The 11,842-nt window shown below is 44.9% G+C and overlaps 1 protein-coding gene across 1 annotated transcript in view; it reads right to left on the reverse strand.

Moving 5' to 3' along the window:
- Window positions 1–11,606, reverse strand: part of ARSB (arylsulfatase B) — a 175,275-nt gene extending 163,669 nt beyond the window's left edge. Inside the window, exon 1 of the mRNA XM_061430034.1 lies at window positions 11,190–11,606. Coding sequence (XP_061286018.1) covers window positions 11,190–11,501 — 312 coding nt within the window. The 5' untranslated portion in view covers window positions 11,502–11,606. The remainder of the gene's footprint in view (window positions 1–11,189) is intronic.
- Window positions 11,607–11,842: the final 236 nt, after the last annotated feature.

The raw sequence follows: 11,842 nt of genomic DNA on the forward strand, positions 1-11,842 counted from the left end.
GAGTGCAGAGATGTAATGAACATTTTGTAGCAAATAAGTCAGGTTGTAAGAATAAGGAAATTCAGGATTTTCAAGTCTTTGGTTCTAACTAAAAGTGGTATAAAAATTCTATTAGAAAAGTTGAAGGATTTTTATTTACTTATTCTCCCACTTTTATAAACATCTTTATTACACGTGGTTTTTTATTTTTTTGGTACCCCAGCTGAGACATGAACTCACAACCCTTAGCTTAGGATATGTGTGTTCCCTATTGAAATATATTCAACACATAACACTGTATAAATTTAAGATGTGTCACATATTAATTCGATACATTTATACATTAAGATGTGATCACCACTGTACTGATAATTAGCACTTCTATCATATTATATAATTGTCTTCTTTTACTGGTTGGAATCATTAACTTATAGACTCCTAGCAAGTCTCATGCTTATAATACAATATTATTGTCTGTATCCACTGTGCTATGCATTAGATCTCTAAATCTTATTTACTACCTGTTGCAAGTTTGTGCCCTCACACATCTGTCCTTAGAGAGATAATGTGATACTGTCTTAGGATAAACATAAGGATAAAAATATTCACAGATCATATGTCTGAAGATAGTTTAGTATCTAATATATACCAGTGTTGGCAAGGATATAGGGAATAAGAATAGGATTTCCTATTCAAAATATAAATAAAATATAGATTTCTCAAAGATTTTTAAAACAGGGGATGAATGAGTCATAAGACTGTGGAAAGAAAACTAGCCAAAGTGGCCAGAGACCTGAATTCCAGTCCCTGGAGTACCAGGAACTACTTAGCCCCTCTGCTGATCAACCTCCCCCTCCCCTCCATCTAAACTCTGTGCAAATTTTCACCAAGGTATGCAAGCTGTAAAAGTTTCAAATGTGAGGATCCTGAACAAATTAAACGTCTCAAAATAAAAGGTCGGATTCACATTCCTTTCTCAACAAGTTCCTAGCCTCACAGCAAGCAGCTCCTGCAACTTGTAAAGCAGACACTGTTGAGCAAGATTAATCTCTCTTTCTACCACGAGGTGGAGATAGTGGGTACGACACGTGCTTTTCTGCAGTTAGAAACTTGCTCAAGTGAACACAAGAGTCTTATAATCAAAGAAATTTAGAGTTAAAAAGAGCCTGAGAGCTCATTCCAACTCTCATATATTATAGATGTGGAAAATCATGTCCTTTGAGGTCAGAGTCTGAAGGCTGACATGGCAAAGACTGAAACCCACATCTTAAAATTCTACTAGTCCTCTTCAGTAAATATAAATTAAAAACCGAAAACTCAGCATTTCTTGGGAATACAAAGTTAAATCACTCAAAACTTGTTTAGCACTTTGCACTTTTGTAATCTAAAGCTTGATGATTAAGGAAGGGGGAATCTCTATCTGTGCTAAGTTCACAGATAAGACCACTAAGCAGTTCTTTCAAGTATCTAGTTTTGAAAGAGTCAACAAATTTCCTCATTTTATTGTCTAAAATTATGCAAAACACATGACTCATTTTGAAATAAAACCTGTCTCACCATTTTCACTTTTTAACATAGGGAATTCCTAACTTGAAATGCAGTGGGTTAGTTTTTCTCATCAAGATGTTTAGGAATGACCTAAATGTTAAAAACTAAAAGAGATTATTTAGTAAATCTGAAGCAGCTCTTGCAATATTTTTAAATAAGTCTGAGTAGGCAAGATAGTGTAATGGTTACAGACTATACTGCCTGGGGCAAATCCTGATTCACAGATCCACAGCGTACCAGCCCCATGACCTTGAGCAAGTTTCTTAACCACCTCATTGTTTTCCTTGTTATCAAATAGGGATGATAAAGTAGGACCTATTTCATTGGGTTGCTGTAAGACTTAAATGAATTAACACATGTGAAATGCTTAGAATGGTACCAGAATATAGAATCTGAGGCCAGTGAGGCTCCTTGGCTCGCCAAGAAATATTGACTCTTTTAAAAAAAGATGCTTGCTAATCTATAGATTCAATGCAATCCCTATCAAGCTACCAACAGCATTTTTCACAGAACTATAACAAATAATTTCACAATTTGTACAGAAATACAAAAAACCTCAAATAGCCAAAGCAATCTTGAGAAAGAAGAATGGAACCGGAGGAATCAACCTGCCTCACTTCAGACTATACTACAAAGATACAGTCATCAAGACAGTATGGTACTGACACAAAGACAGAAATATAGATCAATGGAACAAAATAGAAAGCCCAGAGATAAATCCACACACCTATGGAGAAGGCAATGGCACCCCACTCCAGTACTCTTGCCTGGAAAATCCCATGGATGGAGAAACCTGGCAGGCTACAGTTCATGGGGTCGCTACAAGTCGGATACAACTGAGTGACTTCACTTTCAGTTTTCACTTTCATGCATTGGAGAAGGAAATGGCAACCCACTACAGTGTTCTTGCCTGGAGAACCCCAGGGACAGGAGAGCCTGGTGGGCTGCCATCTATGGGGTCGCACAGAGTCGGACCTGACTGAAGCGACCTAGCAGCAGCAGCATGGACACCTTATCTTTGACAAAGGAGGCAAGAATATACAATGGAGAAAAGACAATCTCTTTTAACAAGTGGTGCTCGGAAAACTGGTCAACCACCTGTAAAAGAATGAAACTAGAACACTTTCTAACACCATACACAAAAATAAACTCAAAATGAATTAAAGATCTAAACATAAGACCAGAAACTATAAAACTCTTAGAGGAGAACATAGGCAAAACACTCTATGACATAAATCACAGCAGGATCCTCTATGACCCATCTCCCAGAATATTGGAAATAAAAGCAAAAATAAACAAACGGGACCTAATTTAACTTAAAAGCTTTTGCACAATGAAGGAAACTATAAGCAAGGTGAAAAGACAACCTTCAAAATGGGAGAAAATAATAGCAAATGAAGCAACTGACAAAGAATTAATCTCAAAAATACACAAACAACTCATGCAGCTCAATACCAGTAAAATAAATGACCCAATCAAAAAATGGGCCAAGGAACTAAACAGACATTTCTCCAAAGAAGACATACAGGTGGCTAACAAACACATGAAAAGATGCTCCACATCACTCATTATCAGAGAAATGCAAATCAAAACCACAATGAAGTTCCATCCCACAGTGGTCAGAATGGCTGCTATCCAAAAGTCTACAAGCAATAAATACTGGAGAGGAGGTGCAGAAAAGGGAACCCTCTTACACTCTTGGTGGGAATGAAAACTAGTACAGCCACTATGGAGAACAGTGTGGAGATTCCTTAAAAAACTGAACACAGAACTGCCATATGACCAGCAATCCTGCTGCTGGGCAAACACACTGAGAAAACCACAATTGAAAGAGACATGTGTACCCCACTGTTCATCACAGCACTGTTTACAATAGCCAAGACATGGAAGCAACCTAGATGTTCATCGGCAGATGAATGGATAAGAAAGCTTTGGTACATATACACAATGGAGTATAACTCAGCCATTAAAAAGAAGGAATTTGAATCAGTTCTAATGAGGTGGATGAAACAGGAGCCTATTATATAGGGTGAAGTAAGAAAGAAAAACACCAATACATTAATGCATATATATGGAATTTAGAAAGATGGTAACAGCAACCCTATATGCAAGGCAGCAAAAGAGACATAGATATATATAAAGAACAGACTTTTGGACTCTGTGGGAGAAGGCAAGGGTGGGATGACTTGAGAGAATAGCATTGAAATACGTATATTCAGTTCAGTTCAGTCACTCAGTCGTGTCTGACTCTTTGTGACCCCACGAATCACAGCACACCAGGCCTCCCTGTCCATCACCAACTCCTGGAGTTCACTCAAACTCATGTCCATTGAGTCAGTGATGCCATCCAGCCATCTCATCCTCTGTTGTCCCCTTCTCCTCCTGCCCCCAATCCCTCCCAGCATCAGGGTCTTTTCCAATGAGTCAACTCTTCGCCTCAGGTGGCCAAAGTATTGGAGTTTCAGCTTCAGCATCAGTCCTTCCAATGAACACCCAGGACTGATCTCCTTTAGGATGGACTGGATGGATCTCCTTGCAGTCCAAGGGACTCTCAAGAGTCTTCTTCAACACCACAGTTCAAAAGCATCAATTCTTCGGCGCTCAGCCTTCTTCACAGTCCAACTCTCACATCCATACATGACCACAGGAAAAACCATAGCCTTGACTAGACGAACCTTTGTTGGCAAAGTAATGTCTCTGCTTTTGAATATGCTATCTAGGTTGGTCATAACTTTCCTTCCAAGGAGTAAGCATCTTTTAATTTCATGGCTGCAGTCACCATCTGCAATGATTTTGGAGCCCAGAAAAATAAAGTCTGACACTGTTTCCACTGTTTCCCCCATCTATTTGCCATGAAGTGATGGGACCAGATTTGCTTTAAGCCAACTTTTTCACTCTCCTCTTTCACTTTCATCAAGAGGCTTGAAGTGCACCAGCTGTGATGGACCACACAGAAGCGCAGCCAAGAGGAGCTACCCCTCACCCAAGGTCAGGGCGGCGACCGAGAGTGCCAGGCTGCATCGGCACAGGAGTGGCCGAGAGGACCTACCCCATGTCCGAGGTCAGGGGCGGTGGCCAAGAGGAGCTACCACACATCCGAGGTCAGGGCGGCGGCCAAGAGGAGCTACCCCACGTCCAAGGAGCGGCAGCTGCGCCAGCGCAAGAGGGCCTAGAGGAGCTACTCCACGTTCAAGGTCAGGAGGGGTGGCGGTGAGGAGATACACCTTGTCCAAGGTAAGGAGCAATGGCTGCGCTTTGCTGGAGCAGCCATGAAGAGATACCCCACGTCCAAGCTAAGAAAAACCCAAGTAAGACGGTAGGTGTTGCAAGAGGGCATCAGAAGGCAGACACACTGAAACCACAATCACAGAAAACTAGTCAATCTGATCACATGGACCACAGCCTTGTCTAACTCAATGAAACTAAGCCATGGCCTGTGGGGCCACCCAAGACAGATGGGTCATGGTGGAGAGGTCTGACAGAATGTGGTCCACTGGAGAAGGGAATGGCAAACCACTTCAGTATTCTTGCCTTGAGAACCCCATGAACAGTATGAAAAGGCAAAATGATAGGATACTGAAAGAGGAACTCCCCGGGTCCGTAGGTGCCCAATATGCTACTGGAGATCAGTGGAGAAATAACTCCAGAAAGAATGAAGGGATGGAGCCAAAGCAAAAACAATACCCAGTTGTGGATGCGACTGGTGATAGAAGCAAGGTCTGATGCTGTAAAGAGCAATATTGCACAGGAACCTGGAATGTCAGGTCCATGAATCAAGGCAAATTGCAAGTGGTCAAGCGGGAGATGGCAAGAGTGAACGTCGACATTCTAGGAATCAGGAAACTAAAATGGACTGGAATGGGTGAATTTAACTCAGATGACCATTATATCTACTACTGCGGGCAGGAATCCCTTAGAAGAAATGGAGTAGCCATCATGGTCAACAAAAGAGTCCGAAATGCAGTACTTGGATGCAGTCTCAAAAATGACAGAATGATCTCTGTTCGTTTCCAAGGCAAATCATTCAATATCACAGTAATTCAAGCCTACGCCCCAATCAGGAACACTGAAAAAGCTGAAGTTGAACGGTTCTATGAAGACCTACAAGACCTTTTAGAACTAACACCCAAAAAAGATGTCCTTTTCATTATAGGGGACTGGAATGCAAAAGTAGGAAGTCAAGAAACACCTGGAGTAACAGGCAAATTTGGCCTTGGAATACGGAATGAAGCAGGGCAAAGACTGATAGAGTTTTGCCAAGAGAACACACTGGTCATAGCAAACACCCTCTTCCAACAACACTAGACAAGACTCTACACATGGACATCACCTGATGGTCAATACCAAAATCAGATTGATTATATTCTTTGCAGCCAAAGATGGAGAAGCTCTATACAGTCAGCAAAAAAAAAAAAAAAAAAGACCGGGAGCTGACTGTGGCTCAGATCATGAACTCCTTATTGCCAAATTCAGACTTAAATTGAAAAAAGTGGGGAAAACCACTAGACCATTCAGGTATGACCTAAATCAAATCCCTTACGATTATACAGTGGAAGTGAAATAGATTTAAGGGACTAGATCTGATAACAGTGCCTGATGAACTATGGACAGAGGTTCATGACATTGTACAGGAGACAGGAATCAAGACCATTCCCATGGAAAAGAAATGCAAAAAAGCAAAATGGCTGTCTGAGGAGGCCTTACAAATAGCTGTGAAAAGAAGAGAAGTGAAAAGCAAAGGAGAAAAGGAAAGATATAAGCATCTGAATGCAGAGTTCCAAAGAATGCCAAGGAGAGATAAGACAGCCTTCCTCAGGGATCAATGCAAAGAAATAGAGGAAAACAATAGACTGGGAAAGACTAGAGATCTCTTCAAGAAAATTAGAGATGCCAAGGGAACATTTCAGGCAAAGATGGGCTCGATAAAGGACAGAAATGGTATGGATCTAACTGAAGTAGAAGATATTAAGAAGAGGTGGCAAGAATACACAGAAGGACTGTACAAAAAAGATCTTCATGACCAAGATAATCACGATGGTGTATCACTCACCTAGAGCCAGACATCCTGGAATGTGAAGTTAAGTGGGCCTTAGAAAGCATCACTACGAACATGTATATTACCATGTGTGAAATAGATCACCAGTCCAAGTTCAGTGCATGAATCAGGGCACTCAAAGCCAGTACGTTGGGACAACCCAAAGGGATGGGATGGAAAAGGAGGCGGGAGGGGGGCTCGGGATGGGGGACACATGTACACCTGTGGCTGATTCATGTCAGTTCAGTTCAGTCGCCCAGTCGTGTCCGACTCTTTGAGACCCCATGAACCACAGCACGCGAGGCCTCCCTGTCCATCACCAACTCCTGGAGTTCACCCAAACTCATGTCCATTGAGTTGGTGATGCCATCCAACCATCTCATCCTCTGTCGTCCCCTTCTCCTCTTGCCCTCAATCTTTTCCAGCATCAGGGTCTTTTCCAATGAGTCAACTCTTCGCCTCAGGTGGCCAAAGTATTGGAGTTTCAGCTTCAACATCACTCCTTCCAATGAACACCCAGGACTGATCTCCTTTAGGATGGACTGGATGGATCTCCTTGCAGTCCAAGGGACTCTCAAGAGTCTTCTCCACCACAGTTCAAAAGCATCAATTCTTCCGCGGTCAGCTTTCTTTATAGTCCAACTCTCACATCCATACATGACTACTGGAAAAACCATAGCCCTGACTAGACGGACGTTTATTGACAATGTAATGTCTCTGCTTTTTAATATGCTGTCTAGGTTGGTCATAACTTTCCTTCCAAGGAATAAGCATCTTTTAATTTCATGGCTGCAGTCAACATCTGCAGTGATTTTGGAGCCCCCCCAAAAATAAAGTCTGACACTGTTTCCACTGTTTCCCCATCTATTTGCCAGGAAGTGATGGGACCAGATGCCATGATCTTAGTTTTCTGAATGTTGAGCTTTAAGGCAACTTTTTCACTTTCCTCTTTCACTTTCATCAAGAGGCTCTTTAGTTCTTCTTCGCTTTCTGCCATAAGGGTGGTGTCATCTGCATATCTGTGGTTACTGATATTTCCCCTGGCAATCTTGAATCCAGCTTATGCTTCTTTCAGCCCAGCGTTTCTCATGATGTACTCTGCACATAAGTTAAATAAGCAGGGTGACAATATACAGCCTTGATGTACTCCTTTTTCTATTTGGAACCAGTCTGTTGTTCCATGTCCAGTTCTAACTAGTGCTTCCTGATCTGCATACAGGTTTCTCAAGAGGCAGGTCAGGTCTTCATCTCTTGAAGAATTTTTACAGTTTATTGTGATCCACACAGTCAAAGGCTTTGGCATAGTCAATAAAGCAGAAATAGATACTTCTCTGGAACTCTCTTGCTTTTTCGATGATCCAGCGGATGTTCGCAATTTGATCTCTGGTTCCTCTGTCTTTGCTAAAACCAGCTTAAATATCTGGAAGTTCATGGTTCACGTATTGCTGAAGCCTGGTTTGGGGAATTTTGAGCATTACTTTACTAGCGTGTGAGATGAGTGCAATTGTGCGGTAGTTTGAGCATTCTTTGGCATTGCCTTTCTTTGGGATTGGAATGAAAACTGACCTTTTCCAGTCCTGTGGCCACTGTTGAGTTTTCCAAATTTGCTGACATATTGAGTGAACCACTTTCACAGCATCATCTTCCAGGATTTGAAATAGTTCAACTGGAATTCCATCACCTCCACGAGCTTTGTTTGTAGTGATGCTTCCTAAGGCCCACTTGACTTCACATTCCAGGATGTCTGGCTCTAGTTGTGTGATCACACCATCGTGATTATCTTGGTCGTGAAGATCTTTTTTGTACAGTTCTTCTGTGTATTCTTGCCACCTCTTCTTAATATCTTCTGCTTCTGTTAGGTCCATACCATTTCTGTCCTTTATTGAGCCCATCTTTGCGTGAAATGTTCTCTTAGCATCTCTAATTTTCTTGAAGAGATCTCTAGTCTTTCCCATTCTATTGTTTTCCTCTCTTTCTTTGCATTGATCGCTGAGGAAGGCTTTCTTATCTCTCCTTGGCATTCTTTGGAACTCTGCATTCAGATGCTTATATCTTTCCTCTTCTCCTTTATTTTTTGCTTCTCTTCTTTTCACAACTTTTGTAAGGCCTCCTCAGACAGCCATTTTGCCTTTTTGCATTTCTTTTTCTTGGGGATGGCCTTGATCCATGTCTCCTGTACAATGTCACGAACCTCAGTCCATAGTTCATCAGGGACTCTGTCTATCAGATCTAGTCCCTTAAATCTATTTCTTACTTCCACTGTATAATCATAAGGGATTTGATTTAGGTCATACATAATGGTCTAGTGGTTTTCCCCACTTTCTTCAATTTAAGTCTGAATTTGGTAATAAGGAGTTCATGATCTGAGCCACAGTCAGCTCTGGGTCTTGTTTTTGCTGACTGCATAGAGCTTCTCCATCTTTGGCTAAAACCACCACAATATTGTAAAGTAATTAGCCTCCAATTAAAATAAATAATTTTTAAAAAAGAAGATGCTTACTAACCCAAGATAATTTCTAATTGAGTCTCTTGAAGTCAGAATAAAACAGTGGAGAAAAGTCAAGCAAAATGTTTGGGGAGGCTAGTTGCTGCAGTGAGTGGTCTCTAAACTCTTTTGGAGTAAGCAGCCTTTACCCTCCCTTCACTTCTTGACCTCAGGGTATTCTAAACACTCAAATTTGTTTTCCCCCTGAAGATAAAATGTTGGTAACTTATTAGGGAGAATGCTCAGGGGCAAACGCAGTCAGTTATATGAACAAATTTTTAAAGTGTGGTATTTGCTTTCCTGTTCAAGACTGTTGGAAGGGAGGAAGTTGGAGAAATAAATGACCCTCCCATTCTTCTGCAATTTGAGTTCAGTTTTCTTATTTCAGATCAAATGTAGAACCATTTGGGTAGACTATGTCTTCCCTTCGATCCCCTCTTTACTCAGATGCACTTTTACTCCTACAAAGGCTCCAGGGTGATATCTGCATAGAGCCGACATTCCTGAGTTCACGTAGCAGCCAGTCAGAGCTGTGGAAAGTATTTAGGGCTGATGGTGAAGGGAACCATCCTTTACCTCCACTGCAAACCTTGAGTTGCATTTCAGTCTTATCTTTTCTAAAAGTCTCAGACCACTATGCAAATCTTTACTGCAAGTGAACCCTTCCCTTCCCTTGATCTCAGGACAGGAGGCTAGGGTTGATCTGAAAGGCTACATGAACACAGATTTGGAAGGGCAAGGTTCAAGCACATCCCTGTGACTCACAGTAAGGGGCTGTTGAATACATAGTACATATGGAGGTGTGCTTGTGTTCTCAAGCAGTACCTGTTAATTGTATTTTTCATAGTCATAATCACAAAATGTCAATCTTATTCAGGTTAAGAAAAAAATCCAGTTTTAGAGGCCTGAGATGACTAGCAGATACAAGAAGGGCACACAACCCCTTTTCACCACTTTCTAGCTATGTGATTCTGCCAACTAAGAACTGGCACTTGCCATCTGCCTCTACAAGAGTTGGGTCACAAGCCACTACAGCTGCTGACCTTCAACACCCCCTGAGGGGAGTTCAGGGTTGAGATTAGCAATAAGGCACTCTGTGCTCTGGGAAAAATTAGCAGAGCAGGCATTCAGAGAGTTAGATATTTTCAGGAGAAGATTTTATGAGCCCAAGTCTTACATCTCCTTATATCCAGAAAAGCATTAAAGTCATTAACTCATGACTAGCAGCAAGCCTCTGCAAAAACCTGTGCTTGCCTGCACACACACCACCCCAGCCTTCACTAAAATCATACGTAACGCCGACCTTCCCCTACCTCTATGGAGAAGTGTCTCAGAGGTATTCGAAATGCTGCCTGGGGCTTCCCTAGTGGCTCAGACGGTAAAGAATCTGCCTGCAGGAGACCCGGTTTGATTCCTGGATGGGGAAAGTCATCAGCCCAAGAAATATCAATCTGGTTTTCATTCCAGGGCTGCTGTGAACTTGGAAAAATTAAATCTGTGGTAGGGCAGTCCTAACGTAGGACCGCTGGGTTCGCAGGGAAACAAAACCGGCTCCACTGCAGACTCTTCCTCCCTGTTAACCCGCGCCCGCCCGCCTCCCCCCCGCACCCGTTTCCCGCCCCACCCCCGTCACCGCCTCCCCCGGCCGCCAGCCCCCCGCCTCCCCCACACCTGCCTAACCACTCCCCGCCTCGCCCCGACCCCGGCTTTCCTGGTTGCCCATCTCCCCCTGCTCCATTCCTGGGGGCCCCTCCCTTCTCTCTCCATCCTCCCACTTTAAGGCCGCTAGGCAGAGTCCACTCGGGTCTTCGGCCTACTGACTCGCAATGCCCCGCAGCTGGCATTGCCCAGAAGCCCCTTCCTGGGACCTTCCGAAAACCGAAGGCAGAAAACCCGCCGGGATAGGTGGGGCGCGAAAAGACGCGGCGGGGAGGGAGCGGGGGGCGCGCCCTGGAGCCGGGCATGCGCAGAGACCTCCGCGGGCTGTGGGCCTGGGAGGAGCGAGCACGGTGCCGCCCGTGAGAGAAGCCGCCCCTTCGAGAGTCAGGCCGGGGACGCAGCCGGTTGTTCTGGCTCGCTCGGGGTCCAGAGCCCATTTCTAAGAGGCTCGCGGGCCGGGCGGGCCCCGGGGGCGCTGTGTACCTGGTAGCGGCCGGTGAGCAGCTGGCTCCGCGAGGGCGTGCACAGCGGCTGCGTGTAGTAGTTGTCCAGCAGCACCCCGCCAGCCGCCAGCGCGTCCAGGCGCGGCGTGCGGATGGCCGAGCCGTGGAAGCCCACGTCGTTCCAGCCCAGGTCGTCCGCCAGCACGAAGACGAGGTGGGGCGGCCGGCTGGCTCCGGCGCCCGAGCCCAGCGGCGGCAGCAGCAGCAGCAGTAGCAGCAGCCCCAGCGGGAGGATGGCGGAGAGGAGCGGCCCGGGGCCTCGCGGCGGGCTCTCGGCGCCGCGCGCGCCCATCCTGCGCCGCCCGCAGTGCCGGCGTTTGTGGCGGCGCCGCCGGCCCCAGGCACCGCTTATACAAGCAGGAACTGGGCGGCCCAGGCCCGCCCCGCCCCGGCTCGGGACTTCACCCCCAGCTGGCCGCGGGCAGGGGAGACCCGCGCCCGCCGCCTCCGACGCGGGCCGGTAGGGAGGAGTCAGCCTGGAAGAAGCCGGGCCGTGCCTGCTGCCGTGCTCCGTGGCAACTCCGTGGGTGCTGGAAAGCAGCCAAGACTTCTTATCTTTCCACGGAAGAACTATGCCTCGTGGCACCCCTGAAAGAGAGCAGATCTGTTCTTTTTACTAATTCTTAACAGCTT

The sequence above is a fragment of the Bos javanicus genome, chromosome 10 (assembly GCF_032452875.1).
Source record: "Bos javanicus breed banteng chromosome 10, ARS-OSU_banteng_1.0, whole genome shotgun sequence".
Lineage (NCBI taxonomy): Eukaryota > Metazoa > Chordata > Mammalia > Artiodactyla > Bovidae > Bos > Bos javanicus.